The sequence below is a fragment of the Ovis aries genome, chromosome 3 (assembly GCF_016772045.2).
Source record: "Ovis aries strain OAR_USU_Benz2616 breed Rambouillet chromosome 3, ARS-UI_Ramb_v3.0, whole genome shotgun sequence".
In the NCBI taxonomy this organism is placed as follows: domain Eukaryota; kingdom Metazoa; phylum Chordata; class Mammalia; order Artiodactyla; family Bovidae; genus Ovis; species Ovis aries.
The window spans coordinates 208,641,029-208,666,331 of record NC_056056.1 but is presented as its reverse complement, the minus strand read 5'-3'; the positions used below and the strand labels follow the sequence as shown (position 1 = coordinate 208,666,331).

At 43.2% G+C, this 25,303-nt stretch overlaps 2 protein-coding genes across 2 annotated transcripts in view; both read left to right on the top strand.

Annotated features, from left to right (window-relative positions):
- EP4C (EP4c protein) overlaps nt 1-1,584 on the top strand; it is a 57,880-nt gene extending 56,296 nt beyond the window's left edge. The window contains 1 exon segment of the mRNA XM_060413469.1: nt 1,299-1,584. Within this exon segment, the coding sequence (XP_060269452.1) occupies nt 1,299-1,444 (146 nt within the window). The 3' untranslated portion in view covers nt 1,445-1,584.
- A 9,530-nt stretch (nt 1,585-11,114) lies between these two features.
- LOC114113791 (antigen WC1.1-like) overlaps nt 11,115-25,303 on the top strand; it is a 65,153-nt gene continuing 50,964 nt past the window's right edge. Inside the window, exons 1-2 of the mRNA XM_042247614.2 lie at nt 11,115-11,227; nt 20,396-20,716. Of these exons, the coding sequence (XP_042103548.1) occupies nt 11,152-11,227; nt 20,396-20,716 (397 nt within the window). The 5' untranslated portion in view covers nt 11,115-11,151. The remainder of the gene's footprint in view (nt 11,228-20,395; nt 20,717-25,303) is intronic.

Here is a 25,303-nt window from a genome sequence, read left to right as displayed (position 1 = left end):
AGGTAAAGAATCCAACTGCAATGCAGGAGACCTGGATTTGATCACTGGATCAGGAAGAGCCCCCGAAGAAGGGAATGTCTGCCCACTCTGGTATTCTTGCCTGGAGAATCCAATGGACAGAGGAGCCTGGTGGGCTACAGCTCATAGCGTTGCAGACAGACACAACTGAGTGACTAACACTTCCCTTCTCAACCATTTGCCATCTTTAATGCTGTCAGACTCCTTGGGGGGTGAGGAATCACTCTACTTTTGGCATTTATGTCCCCATAATGCAACATAAATTTTCATTTTATTTGTAATATGCTTGCATTAAAGTTTATAGATTAGGGACTTTTCTGGTAATCCAATGGTAAGGACTCTGCATTTTCACTGCTAGGGCCTCTGGATTCAATCCCTGGTCAAGGAACTAAGATCCCACAAGCATTGTATAGTAGTCAAAAGAAATAGATGGCTTATAGATTAACTGAGCATATTTACCAAATCCAAAAGTAGACAAGTGTTTTGATAACATCTCTGTGCTGCTCTGCATGTGAAAGACAGAGATTTAAAAAATGTATTGCAGTATTGAAATTTGTGAGTCATCTGATAATTTAAGATGAGCTCTGTGTGTATAAGGTTGCAATGACATGTACAAAGTCTGTGGTATGTGGTGGCCTTAACATTAAGCCATGTTGGTGGGTCATTGACTCAGAGCTTATGGTCAGCTAAGGTCTAATTTCCTCCAGATATTTCAGTTGTCAAGAGAAAACACTCTTTCTCTGGAAGAGAGCATTTATCCATCTGAGGGCCTGTGTGGTCCCTGGGAGGGGCCATCTGTGGATGCACCCGTGATACTCTTTGTGGACATTTGGGAACATGTGTCAAGATAACTAAGAGTAGAGTCGGTTTATGAGTGAGGAACTCAGATTTTCCCTGTGTCCACTCTGCCTCTCATTGTGATTTCACATCTCTCAGCTGTGAGAGGAGAATATTTAAATTGTTGTTATACTCTTACTGTTCCTGGGCATCTCCTTGCTATTGTGTAGCCTGGAAGCAGATCTTCCCAGAGCTCCTGTATGAGCACAGGTCTCCTGTGATGCAGAATTTCCATATGAACTGAGGCTCCAGGGACCACATGGACCTGACCTGAGAGGACAGCCTGGATCCATCCTCCTGTAACTGGTGTGAAACAGTCTGAGCCTCCTGCCCACACCTGGCTCCCTGGGATGCTTTGTCATCATCACTTGTTTAACACGCTTCCAACACCCTGTCCAGTTCCTTTGTCTCAGTTCTAATTATGCTTCTCTTTGCCTTTTCAGGCTCTTCTCTAAACATCTCTAGAGAGGAAGCTGATCCTGGGGAAGGAGAAGAGAGCCCCTGCCTACTCCAGGGGGAGAAAGGGGACCCTGGGTATGATGATGTTGAACTCAGTGTCCCTGGAACATCCACAGTGACTTTCCTGTGATGTTGTATTAAATACAAGATGATGCTTCATATATTCTAATTGCCTGTATTTCAATAGAGGCTGACCTGTGATGGTGTTATATGGAAATTGCTCAAAATGAAATATTCTGATTAAAGTAACTTTTGCTTTGTTAATAATTACCAAGTTCCATGTCAAATGCTTTTAAACGATTGGTCCTCAAACACCATTTTCGTCAGAAAAGAGTACCCTCCTGCTAGTCTTCAGCTGGATGTTATATAGTCACAAGCAGCCTCTTAATGAAAGAAAGAATGTCTCAAAACTCAGAATGGCACCAGGCCCCTCACCCATAAGATGTATTTTGGGATAATCTTGGCACCAAATGGTTCATCTTGGGCCATAAAAGGATTAACTTGAATCTTGAAGAAGGGCAGATCACCATACAAATAGTTTTATTTACATAGATTGCTGGTAAGTCACTTCAGTCGTGTCCGACTCTGTGTGACCCCATAGACGGCAGCCCACCAGGCTCCGCCGTCCTGGGGATTCTCCTGGCAAGAACACTGGAGTGGGTTGCCATTTCCTTCTCCAATGCAGGAAAGTGAAAAGTGAAAGTGAAGTCGCTGAGTCGTGTCCGACTGTTCGCGAATCCCATGTTCTGCAGCCTACCAGGCTTCCCTGTCCATGGGATTTTCCAGGCAAGAGGACTGGAATGGGGTGCCATTGCCTTCTCCATTACATAGATTAGAGGAACAATATTTGAGTATAACATACTAGTTTGTCAAGTAGGTCCTGAGCCAAAAGGCGGAACCGACTTGAAGACAGAGTTTGGGGTAAATGCATAGTATATTAGCATAGCTTAAGATAAACATTTCCATAAGAAAAAGGCATTGGTTAACTTCAGAGGAAACCAGGTGTCACTATGGCAACACAGAATTTTAAGAGAAACTTCCTTTTAAATTTGTATAGATAAGGAAAAAATATCTCCAGTTTGTTTCCTCCTGCTGCTTAAGGGAGATAAAAATCTCTGACACTTGCAGGCTATTTCCTCTGTTTGGAGACCCCTGGCCTTCCTGCCTGTTACCCTCTCACTACTTCTCTCTGTGGACAGCAGGCTTCTCTATGCTGGGGCTTCTCTTGTTTGGAGCACAGCCTCTAGGAGCTCAGGCTTCAGTAGTTGCAGAATGCAGGTTCCTATTTGTGGCTTGCGGGTCCTAGAGCACAGGCTCAGCATTTGTTGTGCACGGGCTCTGAGTCACTCCACAGAATAAATTCAGTTTTTTTTTTTTTTTTTTAAAGAGACTGAAATCATTTAAAAAAAAAAGAAGCAAACAGGGAGTTTGCTGTTGATTTAGTGGTTAGGATTCGATGCTTTCATTGCTGTGCCTGGATTCAATCCTGGTCAGAGAACTGAGATCCCTGAAGCTGTGCAATAAGGCAGAAAAAGAGAAGGAATCAAACAGAAATTATTTTAAGATTACAATGAATGAAATGCAACAAAATGGAAAAATGCTACAGAAAGCATCAGCAATAGCAGAAGAATCTTTGAGGCAGAAGACAAGATAATTGAAATTACCCAGCCAGAGGACAAAGAAGGAAAAAGAATGAAAAAAGGTGTGAAAGAACCTGTGTGAACTGTGGGAGAACATTCACAGTAACAACCTGCACATTATTGGTGTCCCAGAAGGAAAAGAGAGGGAGAAAGGGACAGAGATTGTACTTAAAGAAATAATACCAGATAAGTTCCACATCTGATAAGATTTAGACATTCAAGTTCATGTAGCTAATAGGTCACTCCTCAGAGTTCATTCAATATGATTGTCTCCAAGACACATTGTTTGTAATCAACACAAAGAGAAAATTTTAGAAGCATCAAGATAAAAGCAAATGCTCACAAAAAAAGAAATTCTCTGAAGAACCTTAAGAATATCAGAAGACTTCTCACAAGAAAGCTGACAAGCCAAGAGAGAAAGGGATGATATATTCAAACTGATGAAAGAAAAAAACCTGCAAACCAAGAATACTTTTCTCAGGATGGTTGTCTTTCAGAAATGAAGATGAGTGAAAAACTTTCCCCAAAAAACAACAGTTGAGGGAGTTCACCAACAGAGTTTTGTCTTACAAGATTGCTGAGGGGAGTTCTGAGGTCTCCCGCATTGCAGGCAGATGCTTTAACCTCCGAGCCACCAGGGAAGCCCAAATGAAGGATACTAATTATTATATTAAAGAAGTGAAACTGTACAACAGACTTGCAAGCTTAAATATGTAATGCAATTCCGAATATTCCAGCACTGAATATGGTAGTGTGCTAACCAGTTAGCTCTAGTTTAAGGTGAGCATTAAAATCACCATGGAGAAAAATATTTTGTTAGTGATTGCAATATAAAGAGAGATAAATTCTGACATCAAAAGGTGGAAGTACAGGAGAGGATCAAAAGGTAGAGCTTTTGTATGTGATTGAAATTAATTTGTTATCAGTGTAATGTAGACTGTTGTGTCTTTAAGATGTTTTATGCGAGCCACATGGTGACAAAAATGTAAAAACCTACAGTAGATTCACAAAAAGTAGAGAGAGAAAAATCAAAGCACATTATTATCCACAACGATCAATTCACAGTTCTAACTGTTGTACGGAAGTCGAGTTATCCCGGTCTCTACAGCATCCTTCAGTATCAGCCCCAGAGGACCCTCCCTTCACAAAGTGAAAGACTAGTCTGTTTGTTATTTTAAGCCAAAGAACTCTTTCTGCACCTCATCTCCTTCCATATGTCACATAGATGGTGTGGCTGTACTTTTTTAATTGCAAATTTTCTTCTTGTGATGTTCCTGTGTGGTTTTAATTGAAAAACTGCCAAGTGATAAACCATCCAAATACCCTGTCTCCTCTGTTGGGTCTGATTAAGACTTAATAAGAAGCCACATATGAGTGTGTTGTGGTTTGTCTTGTGTATCCTTAGAGATAGAGATTTGCAGTGTTTGTTGTGATGTATCTGGTGGTGATATGCACCTTCTGTTTGAAAATCAAATTTTGGCCTGTCAATTGCTGAAAACACTTACCTTTAAACCAAAAAGGTCAATTAGCTAAATGATGTCCTCAAAAATAGTTCTTCATAGTTAAGATAATTTCTCTTGAATATAATTTCTCTTGAATATCTAGCATAGTACCATTCAATCATTCAATAAACCTTAGATGAGCATCTATTAACTTATAGAGAGTAGAAATACAGAGCTTATACTCAGGTACAGACCTCACTCCAATCCTGGGCCCTGGCAGGGCCTCAGCAGATGCCTGTAGCCTGTAGGAGCCTCGGATAGCATGCCCAGATGGGGAGGGATTCGATGATAAGGAAGAGAGAATCTGTTCACAGACTTTCAGATGTTAAAGGAGGAACACATTTTGCTGTATTTCCAGTGTTCTGAGGCTGGTCCTCAGACTGGACTCAGCTGCACCAAAGCTCCATGTGCAGTAGAGCATCAGGTCACAGAGCAAGTCTGACCAACCACTCAGCCTTTGAACTCTGAGTGCCACTCCAGTGGCACTAATCTTGGGTTTAAGTGGCTTAAGAATGACCGCCCACAAGAACTCAATAGCTCTGGAGTTGGCAATTACATCAACTCTGAACAGAGGTGGATTAATCGTGAAGCTAGCAAAGCTTCACCTTCACCTTCTAAGTCCTAGGAGGGGAGCCCTAGGACTGTGCTTATAAGAATATAGGTTTGAATGTGGCATTTTCTTGAGTTGAGGGGAAAAAATTCAGCAAAATTATTTCTTAACCAAAGGTGAAGTAGTTAATTATCTGCCTGGAGCACTAAATCCAGGAATCAGATTTGTTCAGGAAATCAAGAAAAAACTTAGGGGGCTTAGAAATACATGCTGCCTGTACAGGATTGGTGGAAGGTAAAAACAGGATCAAAGATGATGGATTGGCTAACTCAGAGGAAAGAAGAGCTGTTTAAGGATGAAGGTCAAGATGCTAAGAGAGAAATTTGGGAAACAGCCTGACTGTCAGCACAGAGTGATGTAAAGGGAACAGGAGATGCACCAGGGGCGGGTGCTCTTAAACAGGGCTTAGATCTAGTTGTTGGTCAATCAGAAATGGTGACTGAGAAACAACCAAGCCCAACAGAGGAAGCAAGGTGGGATCAGAGGGAGCAGCTTGGGATGAAGACACAGAAGGAAGAGGAGATCCCGGGAAGGACCTGCTTCACGTGACAGATTCTGTCTTCAAGTCTTCTTTCTCCTTTGTATCCATCAGAAGAGACTCTGCTCTGCTGCTGGAAAAAGTGACCCGCAAATCTCAGTGGCAACACACACACACACATACACATACATATACACACACATACACAAATGAACACGCACTTACATACTCATATACAGACACACACATACACACACACTCATCACAACCTACGGACGTCTGTGGTCTGGGAGGCTCTTGCACATGCACCATCTGGAACATGCAGCCTCTGGGGCAGGAGAAAGAGAGAGACTAGAGAGTCACACTTGGGCGTTTCCGGCCTCCACTCAGAGGTGCCACAGGCGACACCGCCCATGCTTCCCTGGCCACCGGGGGTGGAAATGCAGCTGTTTGACGAGCATCACTGTCTATCACGTCCTTCAGTAGAGCTCCTGAGAGCAGTGCTGTCAGCTTTTTCTCACCTTGGAGAAGCTTCTTAGGTACCGCTTTGTGCAGAGATTGAACGTGCTCTGACCCTCCGGAGTGGGATTTGAAGGCATTCTCTATCTGGCTCCTTGGTCTGGTGTGTCTCTGACTCCTTCCTCCACTTCAGCTTGTTCGAGTGGGATGAATCAGATTCGTGCCTCCCCCGCCCTCGCCTCCCTTTCCCCCTCAGTGTCGCTCACTGCAGGGCAAGTGTCAGCATTTGTTCCCGCGTTCATTGCTTATCTGGTGTTTGTTAAGCTCTTTCTATGTGTCTTTACTTGACCTTATGGAGGCACTGAAGAACAAGACACAATACTTGCTCTCAAAAAACACCACTTTAGAGACAAAAAGAAAGTTTTTACAGATTAAATAGACACAGCAGTAATTCTGAACTGGAAGAATTAGAAAGCGTTCACAGAGATGACAACTCTGTGCATTTAAAAACAAAGGAGGTTATACATATTTTCTTTCTGTAGTGGGCTTGAAAATGTGTCCTCTAGATTCAAATATACATAAATGTGATATTCGCTATTTTTATAACTGATTTCATCTTGTGCAGTAGCGAGGGGTGTTTACATGGACTGAAATTTCCATGAAGTTAACACAGACTCTCCCATTTAAAATTTGTCCGAGTTAGCTCGGATTTATGTTAATAATTAGCTTGTCAACTCCAGTTCAAGCTCCCTGCTGAGACTGGTTTTCCTCTATTTCAGGAGGCATCTTCTTGTCTCTCCTCCCACAGATGGTGTCTGGGATGAGGGGGCTTCTTCCTTTCCAACAGCAGCAAGGAAAGGCCCTTTGTCTGCACGCTCTCCACTTAGAATCTGCTTGTCTTTGATTTAGTAGCATTGATCTGCTCTGGTCTCTGGGTATCTGATGTTGCACTATGGAGGAATGAAGGAGGCCAATTCAGTGCCATACTCTTTGTTTTGATGTTGCCAGTAATATACTGTAAAGGGTTGAAGAGAGATGATGGGTTGGACCTCAGTCAACTCATGACCGGCTCATGACCAAGCTCATTCCATGCCCTTGTGATGAAGTGGTCTTTAGTAAAGAAGCCTTTACAAATCTTGGTCCCAGCCATGCAAGGAACACAGATGGTGAGGTGGGTCTCCAGTACTTTGGTGTAACAACTCAATTAATTGTTTCCTTTTGAAGTCATATAGTTCTTTTTTAATTAAAAAATATTTTGTATATTAGTCACTCTGATTGGTCCCGAAAATGTCCCTCTACCAAGGATATTTAATTATTAACTTTCCTAGCAAAGAGATTACTGAACCTCTGAAACCTCCATATTTTCATGGTGATTTGGGAATAATAATGCTACATATTGTATTGCTTTACAATCCATAAGACTGAATAAACAGTTAGTCTAAGTTAAAGAACAGGATTCTTCCTGCTTTTTACTTCTGCACTTCTAATTCAATACAGAACTTGTTACACTAAAATTTTTTATAACAAAATTTCTTCCTGTTACAGTTCTGTGTGGTTTGAACTGAAAATATGCCAAATGATACATATATAAACATCCAGACCACATGGCCCTATCTGATTAAGACCAGAACAGGAGGCTTCATGGTGTTCACCTGTCAGTGTGCTGAGGTTTGTCTTCTTTATCTTCAGATATTCAAAGATGCAGTGTTTATACGTATTTAGAACTGGCTCTCTCAGCACCACTCTTGGAATGGGGCTAGCCTTGTTTCTGGTATTGCAATTGACTGCATTCATTGCAGAAAAGTGTAGAAGTGAACCATACATAGCTTATGCCATTTAGTCATATTGAAATAGCATTACAACAAGTGACACAACTTGCATTGTGCTGTTAAGTCCTCACACCAAGTTAGATTATATCTCAAAAGATTTCTTTTATTTGAAATGATTTGTGTAAAATACCTGGCTGACATTCATTCATTCAGGTATACAATAGACATCATTTAGGATTTTTAATTAGCAGGCATTGGAGATAAGGAGGTGAATTAGACACAGAACCTTTACCAAGTCCATTTATAAAGTAAACTTAGCAAGTAAACAACTTAATTCATGAGGTTCACAGTTGGTAAGGTCGAGGTTCATGAGCAGTAGAACCTCTCTCTGGGGCACAGGGAGAAGGGGCGATGTGAGGAAGACTCACAACTCTGGCCCCAGTCACCGTCACAGCGTGTGGTTCCTGGGAGAGTTCTGACAGCTCCAGTCAAGGCTCCAGGTAACAGAATTGAATTCCTGTTCTAGAGTTCTGGGATTCCTGGGATGGGATGGAGAGAGGGGCCCTAATATTGCTTCTCTGCCAAGATGAGGTACTACTGTTGACTGGTGGTTATATCTCTTACTAATGCCAACTTATTTAATTCTAACCAAAACTCTGTCATCTATACACAAGTATAACTCTTCTTTTACAGACAAAGCCACTATACAGAGAGTGTAAGGACCCTGTTCAAGGTCACACACAGGGTATGTGGCTGAGCTCTGAGTCAGGCCGAGGCAGACTGGTTCCTGAGCCTGTTCTCCTGACCCCTGAAGTTCACATAGACGCAGCTGGATTAGTGTCCTCCCTAAAGCTTTCCTCCTTCAAATCTTGGATGAGGTTAGACACTGAGATTTTCTTATGTGTCAGAGAAGACGAACCTCATCAGAGGGCAAGTTGGTCCATGCTGACCCTGCATCCCCAGCTCTGGGGTAGAGGGTGCTGCCTGGGCACAGCCTGCCAGCCCTGGGTTAACCTCTCCTTCCAGTCCACTCCATCTTTATAACAGGGTATGAAGTCCAGAACAGTATTTCACTTGTGAGATCTCAATCCCGAGGTGAGACCATGTGTACCTGGTTCACTAAACACATCCCTGTGTCATCCTGTGGGAGGAATGCCTGGACTCCAGGAAGCACGTCCCATGTTCTAGGTGTTTGTCTGGTGGTTTCTGGTGATGCTGCAGAGTCCGTAACTGGGTAAGAAATGATGACTCTGGGACCCACGGGGAGTACAGCATCGACTCTAGTGACTGAGCAGGTCCTGTTCCTACTCCAGTCCCTGAGTTTATATTCTGGTTTTGATATTTATAATCAGTTATCATCACTACTGTTTTAAGCATCCAGAGGAGATGGGGTTCATGTACAGATGGAGGCTTGGAAGTCAGAGGAACACAGGGCAAATAAGTGACAGTTGCAAAATAATGGGTTAATATTAGCATATTTAGAGGGAGAAGAGCATATGTTCAGTTGACTTTTCTCCCTTTTTATTTACCTGAGTCTCAAGGACAGAGAAGCTATGTCTGCTGACCAGGATGAGGTGTTCCTCCGGTGGGGATGTGACAGAGCTGTGGACTGGTCTGCAGCTGCCCTCAGTGTTGGCCTCACTGGGACCTTCAGCTGTGGGCAGGGAAGGATCTGAAGCCATCTCTGAGCTCTGGTAGGGACTCTGGGGCGTGTGTGTCACAGGTGGGTCCTCCCCACATTTGTGCTGAAATGATGAGAGTCAGGGTGAAGGGGCCTCAGGGTGGGTTTGTGTGGACCACAGAGGGGCATCTTGAGCCTGAGGGATTATGAGGAATGAGGGCAGTATGCTAGTGACCTTGAATTTCGATGGGGGAGCTCTGTCTTGCATCACTTATGGCCCTACTCAGTCTCTATACTCATCCCTGGGCTACTATCTGGAGAGCATCTGGGAGCTTCTCTGATCAGCGGAAACAGAACAAGGCAGCGGTGGCCACACTGGACGTCAGCCCCTTCTGCTTGGCTCTGTGCCCTCAACCCACCTGGGCTTCCATTCTTGCTGCCACTTTTCCTCTTAGACTAGAATGAATGAACCCTCTTCTGTTTTCTGCTTCACTCGCCTCTTCTTTGCCCCTTGCCTGCAGCCACTGTGCAGCAGAATACTTTCTATTTATCCTTCTATCTGGGGGCAGTTGCTTTAAATTATATTTTACATCTTCTTTAGTCATGGCTTATAATACAAGGGTGTTCTGAATCCTATGAAACCAGACTCTCAATATGCAAAGAGGGACAATGTGAAGTTTAGAAAATCCAAATCTTTCTAAGTTATATGTTTTCTTCTCTTAGATCCCCAAATCCTATTTTGGCAGACTAGAGTTGAATGATAACTCCTACTTTCTCTTTGTCTCCTGTAACAGCAATCTCTTTCTTGAAGCATCATTTGTTGACTAGCTGAGAGAGATATTTCACATAAAATTAATGCAATAAAGGGGAAGGGACTTAGCATGTCTGCAAATCCCTTATAGGGCTTCCCAGGTGGCTCAGCAATAAAGAACCTGCCTGCCAATGCAGGGGATGCAGGAGACGTGGGTTCGATGCCTGGGTCGACAAGATTCCCTCAGGAAGGAAGTGGCAACCCACTCCAGTACTCTTGCCTAGGAAATCCTGTGGTCAGAGGAGCCTGGCGGGTTACAGTCCAGGGGTTACAAAAAGTAGGACACATCTGAGCTCAGAGGCACCTTCTCCGGGACCCAGTCTCCAGGTCATTCTGAGAGGAGACCTGCAATCTCATCCACTCAGCTTAACGGTTCCCTCCCCACCCTCTCCACGGTCACCTGTGAATTCCTGAAATCCTTGTCCTCATTTTCTGCTGGCCCAAGAAATGTTCTCATATTTGAAGCCTTCCTGTAGTACTCTTCTTGACCCTGAGCTCAGTGCTGGGGAAGATCAATGCTGGATATCACTGAAGTTATTCTCCGTGGTCCAGTGAATTCCACCACCTGACCCTGTAAGAACTTACAGTCCTTGGGGACTGGCCAAGGTAATCAGAGGAAGGAATGGTACTCATAGTTTTTGATGCGACTTTTCTACTCCAGCCCCGGTCAGGGGGCCCGGCTCTCAGGACCACGGAAGCAGGAGGTCAAAGGACCGTGTTGCTCATATAAGGAGATGTTGAAGATTCAGAAGCTCATTGGTGTTTGAGCTTCAGAAAGGGGCAGATGCAGCCTCCGATAGCGCCTGAAATGGTGAGAGGTGTCGCTATTGGCTCGCAGGAGGGAGGGTGTAAGGGGTGGTCTATATAGATCCTGGTTTGGCACCCTGACGCCTCCTCACAGGCTGATCCTGCAGCTGGGACTGTGACCTTGAGGACGTAGGGTCAGGATGGCTCTGGGCAGACATCTCTTCCTGCGGGGACTCTGTGTCCTCCTCCTCCTCAGCACCATGGTGGGTGGTCAAGGTAAGAGCTGGCCCTCTGTCCTGGGTCCACGGCAGGGGAGTGGACCGCTTGGTGAAAGGAAAGGTGTCTGGAGTTCTGGAGCTGAGCCTCAGTATTTTCGACCAAAAAAGAGCCACGCTGACTGTGAATGCTGGTCCGTCTCCTCTGCGGGCTATACTGGTTGTAGTGGCAGATTTTACAGAGCAGTGAGGTTTGGTCTGGACTGAGCTGGGTCAGCCTGAGTCCCCTCCGCTGTCTCTCTTGTTCTCAGGGAGCTTCTAGGAGTCCCAGTGGCTCCCAGTGTGTGGAAGGTCCAGCGACTGACCCCAGCGAGGACTCTGGGCTGTTCCCACACGCTCCATGTGCCTGGTGTGTGAGCACTGTCCCTGGGTCCCCGTGTTTCCTGTGTCTGTGCTCCTGTAGGCTCTGTTCTTGTGTGTGTGTGTGTCTGTGTCTGTGTCTGTGTGTGAGGAGTTTGTGTTTGTGTGCAAGGATATGTGTTTGCAGGGGTTTGTGATGAGTGTGTGAGTGTGTGTGTGTGTGTGTGAGAGAGAGGGTGTGTGTGTGTGTGTGAGGGTGTGTGTGTGGAGTGTGTGAGGAGTTTGTGTTTGTGTGCAAGGGTATGTGTGTTTGCAAGGGTGTGTGAGGAGTGTGTGAGGGGGTATGTGTGTGTATGTGGAGTGTGTGAGGACCTTGTGTGTGTCTGTGTGTGGTGTGAGGATGTGTGAGGAGTGTGTGAGAGTGTGTGTGAGGGTGAGGAGTGTGTGTGTGTGTGTGTGTGTGTGTGTGTAAGCGGGTGAGTGAGGAGTGTGTTTGGGTGTGAGGAGTGTGTGAGGTTGTGTGTGGAGTGTGCGTGTGTGATTGTGAGGCATGTGTGAGGAGTTTGTGTGTGTTTGAGGGTGTGTGGGGAGTGTGTGAGGGTGTGTGTGTGTGGAGTGTGTGTGGAGTGTGTGTGTGAGGAGTGAGTGAGGAGTTTGTGTGTGTGTGTGGAGTGGGAGTGTATGAGGAGTTTGTGTGTATGTGGGTGTGAGTGCGTGTGAGTGTGTGAGAGGAACGGGGCTGCTGAGCAGGGACTGAGTCTGCGGGTCTGTGAAGCGCACAGGGTCCCACAGGGCTGGGTGTCACGGCCGCTGCATGTGACCAGATCAGAGATGATGGCGCACCTGCCTGCCTCTCTGGCTCCTCTCCCCCATCCCCCAGGCTCCCCTCTGCATGTTGCTGCGTCTGCCCAGCACTGGGCTCTGTGAGAGGCTCTGCCTGCTTATCTCACTTGTCCCCATTACGGAGCAGAAGCCCACAGCCAGGAGTGGGGACCTCTTGTCCGTAGAGATCAGTTGTGCAGCCCCAGGTGTCTAAGTTCCCTAGCCTCTGCCCCGGTCCCTGTGACATTTCCTGATGTGCTGGGGACCTGGGATGGTCCTTTCCCCTCCCAGGATCTGCTGTGACTCTGTAGGGAGCACTTTCTGCCTCGTGCCCTCTCCTGTCCCTCCCTGGAGCTGGTTTCCCCTGAGTGAGAGGACGGCAGGCATCAGGGCTGCGGCTGTGGAGAATCTGGTCTCCAGTCTGGTGGAGGCGGCCCTCTCAGATGTGGGTACTGGTCTAGCTGAGACTCACTGCAGCCCCATCTCATCTCAGAGCTCCCTGCCATCCCCTAGACCTCAGCCTCCAGTCCACAGCTCTCCTTGGGAAGCCCTTCCCTCCTCATCGCTGCTCCTTGAGTGCTGAGCAGATGCCGGTGAAGCGTCTCCTCCTGAGGGCTCTGGCGGTCAGAGGTGGGTTTTGGTCTCACAAGGGGGAGATGACGGATGTTTTGATGCATGGCCCCTTCTTGTTACAAGGAAAATGGTAGGAAATATCATCAGCTGTTTTTAAGAAGCAAGAATATTTCACCAAAGCAAGCACTATTTTCATTTTCTTTGAAACGACACCATTCAGAGTTATCCTATAACATCTTATTCTTCTACTTCAGGCTGCAGTAGACTTGCTCCTTGTAAAATAAGGGTCTTGGCTTTTCTGAGCACCTGATGATTTCTCACACGTTACAGGAATCTCCACCTTGAAATTCATGATGGGCATTGGCATAAAACTATCTCTCAAATGCAGTTGATACCATTAGACAAAAATGTAGATCCTCAGGATTAGATAATTTGGCATATGTTGTTTTTTATCCCGTTTTTACAATCCAGAATATATTTTGGACATTTTTCTATATCATTAACTATTATTTTACACACTAAAGCATTCTATTGTAGAATTTAAAAATACAGGCTATCACAGGGATAGAACTGAATTTTTTAACTGCCTCCAGTTATTTCACTATATGCAGAAGTGCAATATGCTCACCTGACCGTCTGTATTGAGCTTTTAGTTGTTTTCAACAATTTTTTGCTATTATGAAAAATGTTACTCTGAACTTCCCTGTGTTTAAATGTAGGACCATCCCTGATTGCTTCTCTTAATCCTATTCTAAAGGTGAGGTTTCCGGGAATTCCCTGGTGGTCCAGTAACTAAGACTCCATGCTGCCAGTGCAGGATCCCAGATTCAATCCCTGGTCAGGGAACTAGATTCCACATGTGGCAACTGAGAGTTTGCATCCTGCAGCTAAAGATCCTGCATATGGCAACTAAGACCTGGGCAGTCAAATAAACAGACAAATAAACAAATATTTAAATGTTGGAAAAAAAAATGGAGTTGCTGCTTTATAGGCTGAGTACCTCTAAGGCTTAAAGGCTTTGTACCTATACCTTTAAAGTTTTTGGTACATAGAGATTAATGCTGGCCAGAAATAGCTGCACTGAACTTTAGTTCTACAAATGGTGAATGAGAATGTTAGTTTCCACATAGCTTCACCAACTTTGTCTTCTTATGATGTTCTAAAATCTTAGCCAGTTTGGTAGGCAAATACTCGCATATATTAGCTAATTTAATCCTTCATTTGTGAATTACTTTGCTCATTACATTTGTCCTTTTTACCTTGTGACGGCTATCATTTTTGTCATGATTTGTATTCAAGCTCTTTATACTACTACTATCATCTACTGCAACAACCTACAGTGCATTTACTTATATGAACTCATTTGAGCACACAACAGTCCAACAAGGCAGAATATATGTTTTATCCACCAAACAGATCACTGAGGCAAAGCAAAGTCACTTGCCCAAGATGAGTCAGTTGTAAGAAATAGAGGTAAGACTTGAAACCAAGCAGTTTGGGTGCAAGTCCCCGTCCTATTGAATTACATTATTTTTTAGACTGAATATGCTTCCTTCAGTTTATTGTTTGATTTTTTTGACTGTACCAAACCAGACCAGGAATCAAGCCTGGGTTACCTTCATTGAAAGTGCAGGGTCCTAATTGTTGGACCACCAGGGAAGTCCCTCATGGAAGTTTCTAATAATATTAATTGCCTGTTAAAATTTCCTGTTTTTGTTTCCACTTTCAGAGCCTTGTCAAGCATGTTCTTCCCCACTTCATATTTAAATAAATTATTTTTATCTGTAATAATTTTATGAATTTATTCACATGTGTAAATGCTAAATAATTGTGTCAGTTATTTTGTATATGATATGACATTCTACCTGATTTTATTTTATTTTTTCCAACGTCATTCTTGAATTATTTCTTTTTCTTTTCTTACTGATTTGAAGGCCATAAATGTGCTAAATTATATCATTTCCATACTTTCTTTTCAGAATTTATTTAGACTTTCATTCCACAAATGTTTATTAACTTAAAGATGGGTTTGTGGGGCATTCAACCCATACCCTGTGCAATTCACCAGATGCTGAGGCCCTGATGATGGTGAATAAAGGTCCCTGGCCCGTATTAACTGATAGTCTAGTGAAGCTGGACGATAAAACTAGAAATTATAATAAACTCTGATAAGTGCCATCAGTGGGGACACCAGCAGGATTTTTGTTTGTTTGTTTTTGTTTTTTCCCAATGAGTTAGCTCTTTGTATCAAGTGGCCAAAGTATTGGAGCTTCAACTTCAGTATCAGTCCTTCCAATGAATATTCAGGGTTGATTTCCTTTAGGATTGACTGTTTCAGTTTCCTGACAGTCCAAGGCACTCTCAAGAATCTTCTCCAACACCACATTTCAAAAGCATCAGTTCTTTGGTGCTGCTTCCCGGATGGTGCTAGTGGTAAAGGACCCGCCTGCCAATGCAGGAGACATAAGAGATGCAGTTTCCATCCCTGTGTTGGGAACATCCCCTGGAGAAGGAAATGACAATCCACTCCAGTATTCTTGCCTGGGGAATCCCATGCATAGAGAAACCCGGCAGGCTGTGGTCCATAGGGTCACAAAGAGTTGGACACTACTGAAACGACTTAGCACGCATGCACGCAGATTTCTTTATGGTCAACACTCACATCCATACATGACTACAGTCAAAACATGGCTTTGACTATACAGACTTTTGTTGCCAACGTGATGTCTCTGCTTTTTAATACACTGACTAGGTTTGTAATGGCTTTTCTTCCAAGGAGCAAGTGTCTTTTAATTTCATGGTTGCAGTCATTGTCCACAGGGATTTTGGAGCCCAAGAAAATAAAATCTGTCACTACGTCCACTGTTTCCCCATTGAATTTAGTTCAGATGACCATTTCAAGTATTAAAAGCTGAGAAATATATTTCCAGCTCCCATTACTATTATTCCTGTCATTTTTCCCTTGAATTTGCAAAAGTTTTTGTCTCTCTCTCTATTTTTTTCTATCTATTGTTTCCAGCTTTATTGGAAGGTAATCACCATATAATAAGATATAAGTGAAAGGTATACAGTATGATGACATGAAATACATATGTATATATTCTCCAGTGAAGACATACAGGTGTCCAAAAAACACATGAAAAGATGCTGAGCACCATTAATTATCAGAGAAATGCAAATCAAAAGTACAATGAGGCATTATCTCACACCAGTCAGAACTGGCCATCAAAAATTCTATAAATGATAAATGCTGGGGATGGTGTGGAGAAAAGGGACTCAACCAAGAGCAAACTCATTGGAAATTATCTGGGGAACATTGAAGGCAAGAGGAGAAGGGTGCAGCAGAGGAGGAGTTGGTTAGATAGCATGATAATTAGAAATCATCATGAATTTGAGCAAGCTTCAGGAGATAGTGGAGGACAGGTGAGCCTAGAGTGTGTCAGTCCATGAATTCACAAAGAGTTAGAGATGACTTACCAACTGAACAACAACAAATAACTGATTCACTTTGTTGTACAGAGGAAATACAACATTGTAAAGCAACTATACTCCAATAAAAATTAATTTTAAAAGGATACAAATGAACTTATTTACAAAACAGAAGCAGACTCAGATATCCAAAACAACTTATGGTTACACAAGGGGAAATGTCGGGAGTTAGGGAGAGGGAGAAATCAGGAATTTGAAATTAACACACATGCACCTTACTATGTATATGATAGATAATCAACATGGACCTACTGTACAGCACAGGGACGTCTAATCAGTATTCTGTGATAAGCTAGAAGAGAAAAGAATCTAAAAAAGAATGAGTTTATTAAAAAAAAAGAATGAGTATATGTATTAAAATATATAACTGAGTCACTTTACTGTACACCTGAAACTAACACAACATTGTAAATCAGCTATGCTCCAAAGATTAAGGTATTAAAAAGAAATACATATGTATTTTGAAACTATTAACATAATTAAGTTAGTTAACATGTTGATCACATCACGTCACATAGTTACTGTGTGTGTGTTATGAGAACTTTTAAGATTGACTTTATTAGTTACGATCAAATATACAATCAGTATTGTCAACTAAGATCATGACAACTGATTCCATCATTTCTTGGCAAAAAGATGGGGAAAAAGTGGAAACAGTGACAGATTTTATTTTCTTGGGCTCCAAAATCACCATAGATGGTGACTGAAGCTATGAAATCAAAAGATGTTTTCTCCTTGGAAGAAAAGCTATGGCAAAACTAGACAGCATATTAAAAAACAGAGAGATCACTTTACCAACACAGCTCCCTATAATCAAATCTATGGCTTTTCCAGTAGTCATGTATGGTTGTGAGAGCTGGACCATAAAGAAGGTTGAGTGCTGAAGAAGTGATGCTTTCAAACTGTGGTGCTGGAGAATACTCTTGAGAGTTCCTTGGACAGCGAGGAGATCAAATCTGTCAATCCTAAAGGATATCAACCCTGAATATTCATTGGAAGACTGATGCTGAAGCTCCAATACTTTGGCCACCTGATATGAAGAGCCAGTTCACTGGAAAAGACCCTGATGTTGGGAAAGACTGAGGGCAGGAGAAGAAAGGAGTGACAGAGGATGAGAGAGTTGGATGGCATCACCAACTCAATGGCATGAGTTTGAGCAAACTCCAGAAAATAGTGAAGGACAGGGAAGCCTGGTGTGCTGAAGTTCATGGGGTTGCAGAGAGTCGGACATGGCTTGGTGACTAAACAACAACGATTGTCAACTACAGTCACATGTACGTTCCATCCCCAGGGCTTCTCTATGTTTTAAGTAGACGTTTGTACCACCATCATCCTTTCCTCCCACTCCCACCTCTACCCAGACAACCACCAATTTACTCTCCTTATCTACAAATTTTTTTTTTGATTTCACTTATAAATGAGATCAAACAGTATTTGCTTTTCTCTGTTTTACTTCTTTCACTTAGCATAATGCCTTCCTACATTAGTTATGTGTTGCTGTGCTACAAATTACTGAAATCTTGGCATCTTAGCCCTCGTGATTAGAGCCCGTGCTCAGCAACAAGAGAAGCCACCGGCATGAGAGGCTCATGCACCACAATGAAGAGTAGCCTCCATTCTCTGTAACCAGAGGAAGTCTGTGAGTAGCAACAAAAACCCAGCACAGCCAAAAATAAATAAACAAAACAAAACAACAGCTTAAAGCAGCAAATATCTAGCACCTCATAATTTCCATGTGCTGGGAATCAGCAAGGATTACCAGGGTTCTCTGACTCGTGTTGTCTCACTGGTTCAACCATCTGAAGTTTCAACGAGGGGTAGGTACCACTCACACCCACCTGGTTATTGGCAGCATTCAGACTTTAGGAGACTGTTTAACTGAGAGCCTCAGTCTCTTGCTGGCTGTTGCCAAGAGGCCTCCCTTGGTTCCTTGTCAGCAAGAGAGAGACGGAGTTCAGTTCAGTTCAGTTCAGTTCAGTTCAGTTCAGTTCAGTCACTCAGTCGTGTCCGACTCTTTGCGACCGCATGAATTGCAGCATGCCAGGCCTCCCTGTCCTTCACAACTCCTGGAGTCTACCCAGACCCATGTCCATCGAGTCAGTGATGCCATCCAGGCATCTCGTACTGTTGTCCCCTTCTCCTCCTGCACCCAATCCCTCCCAGCATTAGGCTCTTTCCAATGAGTCAACTCTTCGCATGAGGTGATCAAAGTATTGGAGTTTCAGCTTCAACATCAGTCCTTCCAAAGAACACCCAGAACTGATCTCCTTTAGGATGGACTGGTTGGATCTTCTTTTTTTTATACACTTAGATTTTGAATGAATAAAATGAAATTAAACTATAGGATTATTTTTAAAATACAATTATAATATTTAATGAAATAATCATATTGAGATTTTACTAATGTTTACACATACCTTTGATTTTCAATAAGCACTTTATAGACCTATGAAATGGAATTAGAAGAATGACTCTAAGACTATATTAGCAAAATAATACAGATCTCTGTCACTTTCATGTTCAGCAAAGTAAGAAATCATTGCATAAATTCTTAATATCTTAAAATAGTCATGCTATAGTTTGAAGATCTTCTTGTAGTCCAAAGGACTCTCAAGAGTCTTCTCCAACACCACAGTTGAAAAACATCAATTCTTCAGCACTCAGCTTTCTTCACCGTCCAACTCTCACATCCATACATGACCACTGAAAAAACCATAGCCTTGACTAGAGGACCTTTGTTGGCAAAGTAATGTCTCTGCTTTTCAATATGCTATCTAGGTTGGTCATAACTTTCCTTCCAAGGAGTAGGCGTCTTTTAATTTCATGGCTGCAATCACTATCTGCAGTGATTTTAGAGCCCCCCGAAATAAAGTCTGACACTGTTTCTACTGTTTCCCCATCTATTTGCCATGAAGTGATGGGACCAGTTGCCATGATCTTCGTTTTCTGAATGTTGAGCTTTAAGCCAACTTTTTCACCGTCCTCCTTCACTTTCATTAAGAGGCTTTTTAGTTCCTCTTCACTTTCTGCCATAAGGGTGGTGTCGTCTGCATACCTGAGGTTATTGATATTTCTCCCAGCAATCTTGATTCCAGCTTATGCTTCTTCCAGCCCAGCATTTCTCATGATGTCCTCTGGATATAAGTTAAATAAGCAGGTGACAATATACAGCCTTGACCTACTCTTTTTCCTATTTGGAACCAGTCTGTTGTTCCATGTCCAGTTCTAACTGTTGCTTCCTGACCTGCATACAGGTTTCTCAAGAGACAGGTCAGATGGTCTGGTATTCCCATCTCTTTCAGAATTTTCCACAGTTTATTGTGATCCACACAGTGAAAGGCTTTGGCATAGTCAATAAGGCAGAAATAAAACAGAGAGTAAGATAGGTCTTCAAAGGGAAACCAGAGTCATCTTGAAATCTAATCTCTTAAGTGACATCTCATCACTTTTGCCAAATTCCGTTTGTTACATGCATGTTACTAGATACATTCGAGTGTGGGGATTACACAAGGATGAGAACACCAGGTGACAGGAACTATCAGGACACTGTAGAGCCTGTTGCCTGAGCCCTCTGTTCCTGAGCTGGATGAGATGCTCCCTATGGACAGGGAAGGAGAGGGAGGATTCCTCCCTGGATCCCGGGCCATGAGCTGTAACTGAGATGGGGAAGCTGGGCCCAGGGAGCCTTGAGCAGGGAGAGCAGCATCCAGAGTCTCTGAAGGCTTGTCCTCAGTGGTGTTCCTGGAGCTCATTCTACAGGCTCCTGAGAAATACCTGGTGTCTCTCTTCCTGCTCCAGGTTCAGTGATGGCACATTGGGAACTTCGAGTTAGCCATGTGGGAATATTTATACCATAAAAGTCAACAAATGCAGGGATATTTTTCCCCTCAGAGAGAAGTTTTTTTTTTTTTTTATATTTACCAGCACACCACTGCACTCTCTTTTAAAATCTCTCCTCTGTCCTGTATCTGTGTCTCTCTTGCAGCTCTGGAGCTGAGGCTGAAGGATGGAGCCCACCGCTGTGAGGGGAGAGTGGAAGTGAAACACCAGGGAGAATGGGGCACAGTGGATGATCGGAACTGGAGCTTGAAAGATGCATCTGTAGTGTGCAGACAGCTGGAGTGTGGAGTTGCCGTTGGTATTCCTCAAGAGGTTTATTTTGGGCCAGGACTTGGCCCCATTTGGCTTTTGTATACTTTGTGTGAAGGGACAGAGTCAACTGTCAGTGACTGTAGGCATTCTAATATTAAAGACTATCGTAATGATAGCTATACCCATGACCGGGATGCTGGAGTAGTCTGCTCAGGTAAGTCCTATCTGGTCTGTGTGGGAATCTCTAGCAGGAAAAGCCTCTGTCTCATCACCAGAATGACTCCAGATTATGGATACAGCCTTTAGAACATGCTTGGGTGATGGGTCTTTGTGATGTGTCATAGGAGGCAGAGGTGAGGTCAAAAGTTTTACAAATTCAGCTTCTGGTTTCGACCTCTGTGACACAGTCTCAGCATGGTAATTGTTCTGTATTCTTTGACATAATGGTCTGTAGGGTGTGGCTACATTGATGAGGAGGGGGTGTCATAGGAGAGTTGTAGGCAACAAGGTTTATTATCCTCATTGGTCCTAAAAGTCAGAGTCACCACACTCCATCAGGTGGGTATGTGGAGGATGTGCCAATAGAACAGGCTCAGCCAAGCAATGGCGACCCCAAAAGGGTATGTGAAGACCCACAAAAAAGTGATAATACCCAAAGTCATGGTGCAGTTACACAGGAAAATGTGTGAGAGAAATTCAGGTGCATTTAAATGACCATAGGTCACCAGGTCACAGTCAGAAGAGGCCAGAAGCGGGACTCGTGGCAGGGAAAATCTCATCACACTGGTGTACCTGATGAATCCAATGGGGAGCTCACACCACATTTGCAGGGATGTTGAGGGAGCAGGAAAATGCAGTCTTGAAGTTTACAACACAGCAGCTGAAGTGCATCACGGATAAGAGGCAGTGAAGCTAGGAGCTCCTGGGGTTCTCAAGGCAAGAGGACCAAAGTGGTTTGCCTTTCCTTCTCCATGGACCATGTCTTGTCAGAACTCTCCACTAAGACCCGTCTGTCTTGGGTGGCCCTACATGGCATGGCTCATAGTTTCGTTGAGTTAGACAAGGCTGTGTTCCATGAACTGTGAACTTCCAGATGTTCAAGCTGGATTTAGAAAAGACAGAGGAACCAAAGGTCAAATTGCCAACATCCGTTCGATCACTGAAAATGCAAGAGAGTTCCAGAAAAACATCTACTTCTTCTTTATTGACTATGCCAAAGCCTTTAACTGTGTGGATCACAACAAACTGGAAAATTCTTCAAGAGATGGGAGTACCAGACCATCTGGCCTGCATTCTGAGTAATCTGTATGTAGGTCAAGAAGCAACAGTTAGAACTGAACATGGAACAAAAGACTTGTTCCAAATCGGGGAAGGAATATGGTCAAGGCTGTATATTATCACCCTGCTTATTTAAATTCTATGCAGAGTACATCATGAGAAATGTTAGACTGAATGAAGCACAAGTTGGAATCAAGATTGTCAGGAGAAATGTCAATAACCTTAGATGCAGATTACATCACACTTATGGCCAAAAGCAAAGAACTAAATAGCCTCTTGATGATAGTGAAAGAAGAGAGTGAAAAAGTTGGCTTAAAACTCTACATTCAGAAACTAAGATCATAGCATCTGGTCCCATCACTTCCTGGCAAATAGATGGGGAAACAGTGGAAATAGTGACAGACTTTTTTTCTTTTTTTGACTCCAAAATTACTGCAGATGGTGACTGTAGCCATGAAATTAAAAGATGCTTGCTTCTTGGAAGAAAAGCTATGACCAACCTAGACAGCATATTCAAAAGCAGAGACATTTCGTTGCCAACAAAGACCGGTCTAGTCAAAGCTATGGTTTTCCCAGTACTCCTGTATGGATGTGAGAGTTGGAATATAAAGAAAGCTGAGCACTGAAGAATCGATGCTTTTGAACTGTGGTGTTGGAGAAGACTCTTGAGAGTCCCTTGGACTGCAAGGAGATCCAACCAGTCCCTCCTAAAGGAAATCAGTCCTGAGTGTTCATTGGAAGGACTGATGCTGAAGCTGAAACTCCAGTACTCTGGCCACCTGATGTGAAGAACCGACTCATTGGAAAAGCCCCTGATGCTGGGAAAGATTGAAGGTGGGAGGAGAAGGGGACGACAGAAGATGAGATGGTTGGATGGCATCACCGACTGAATGGACATGAGTTAGAGTAAACCCCGGGAGTTGGTGATAGACAGGGAGGCCTGACATGCTGCAGTCCATGGTGTTGCAAAGAGTCAGACATGACTGAGGAAGTGAGCTGAACTGAATTGAAGCTAAGAGGACCTGATGTGACTTCTAAGAATTACTCAGTGCTACCTAAGTGTGTTTGACCTATGCCAAGGTGGATGCAGGAAAGACAGCAGTGAAACTAGGCTGTGAGTGGGTGCTCACAGTATCTGACAGAGATGCTTCTAGTTGTTATCACAATTGCAGATTGGATGTCCAGGTTATTAATCACATCAGAACAACTGGACTGGAGGAAGATATTGTCAGTTATCACAGTGAATTCCCTAAGGTAGAAGGCTGGTCTTAGGATAGTATCACCCCATCTAACGGGATGGTGGGACAGGGAAGCCCTGAAGACATCTGCAGTAGGTCCTTAACAGCCACAGCCAATCAGCTCTTGGGTGTTTATGTACAGGAAGATCATTGGAAAAGTGATCTTTTCTAATCTCACCTTCAGCAGATCTTTGATGATTCTAGTTGATGCCCTTAAGGAAACAATTCTTTGTATTTTTGAAAAGTACTTATTGAGGTATGTCCTACATACAAAACTGCTTGATAAGTGTGCATTTGTGAAACCACTACAGCACTTATGTCATAAATCTATTCATTTCTTCAAAATGTTTTCTTCCACTCTCTTTATCATTCTTATTAAAAATAATTATTTTCAAGGTGAATTTGAATTTTAATTAGAAACTTTTGTTTTAAATAAACCTGTTTTCTAGCATCTCAAGTAACCTTCCTTATTGTCACAATGTCATAATCATGGTTCCACCTGAAGATAAATTTGTGGAAATACTACAGATGTCTCTACCATATTTTGATAAATCAGCACCTGAGTGAAAATGGAGTGTGTGATGTTGAAACTTTGTGTGAAATTAGAACTCCCAATGTTATCCTAAGAAAACTGATGCCTTGTTATTAATTCCAGTTAAGATATACTAGAAGTAGAGAATTGGAAGTGCTCTGATATTTAACAAAGATCCGTCTAGTCAAGGCTATGGCTTTCCAGTGGTCAATTATGGGTGTGAGAGTTGGACTGTGAAGAAAGCTGAGTGCCAAAGAATTGATGCTTTTGAAGTGTGGTGTTGGAGAAGACTCTTGAGAGTTCCTTGGACTGCAAGGAGATCCAACCAGTCCATTTTAAAGGAGATCAGTCCTGGGTGTTCATTGGAAGGAATGATGCTAAAGCTGAAACTCCAGTACTTTGGCCACCTCATGTGAACAGTTGACTCATTGGAAAAGACTCTGATGCTGGGAGGGATTGGGGGCAGGAGGAGAAGGGGACGACAGAGGATGAGATAGCTGGATAGCATCACCGACAATATGAACATGAGTTTGAGTGAACTCTGGGAGTTGGTGATGGACAGGGAGGCCTGGCATGCTGTGATTCATGGGGTCGCAAAGAGTCAGACACGACTGAGTGATTGAACTAAACTGAGCTGAACTAATATTTAAACACTAATTGTGGTTTGTACACCCTGACTACCATTGCTCTAACTTAGACTCTCACATTTTTATGAATGGTTCCAGTTTCCTTCTTTTTCTCTCTTTTTTAAAAATATAGATTTATTTATTTTAATTGGAGGTTAATTACTTTACAATATTCTATTGGTTTTGCCATACATCAACATGATACCATCACAGGTATACAGGTGTTTCTCTTTTTGTCACTAGTTTCCTCCCCCTGGTCTGTCTTTTCTGTATTTTCAGACATATTTTAATGATGTGAAGATAAGTCAAAGTGGTGGTGATGTAGCAGAAATAAGATTAGAATAGCATGTGTTTTCATTATCTTAATCAGAACTCTTGGAGTTTCTTCTGCTCAACCTTAGGAGTCACGTATGGAAGAGAAATTTCAGCCTCAGTAGTGGATTGCTGGAAGTGAAGTACCGTGTTTAGGAGAAATCTAGAGTGGAAACAATGACCAGAGGAGAATGTAGAGAAGCTTGTTTGAAATAACGAGGAGATTTCATGGAGTTCAGGTGGAAGGTCTGGGAGGGAACACACAAATTGTGAAGGACTGTGGTGCAAGCGTTCCAAGTTGCTTCAGCCCTGTCCTACTCTTTGTGACCCCATGGACCCCACGGATTCTCCAGGTATGAATACTGGAGTGGGTTGCCATTTCCTTCTCTAGGGGATCCTCCTCACCCAGAGATCAAACCTGGGTCTCCCACATTGCAGGCAGAGTCTTGATTATCTTCTGAGCCACCAGGGACTACAGTACTGAAGTGCAGAATGGTGAGGGGATGAAGATGCAAGGACTGCAGGAGGGGTGGGTTGGAAAGATGCAGGTCAACTTGTACATTCACCACAGCCTCTGTATTACACTTCCTCCCTGCCCCCATTCCTTCCCTCCCTCTCTTCCTTTATCTTGCTGTGGGAGTCATTTCTGAGCTCTGTGGAAGTGCTAGCATTTGGAGGTTGCAATTTTCTTAGTGGATTCTGTTTATCTAATAAATGTAAGATTACTCATATTTTTCTCTTTTTTCGTATCAGATTTTGGTGAGTTGTATTTCACAAGTAATTTGTCTTCAAGGACTTGGTCCATTTTACAAAAA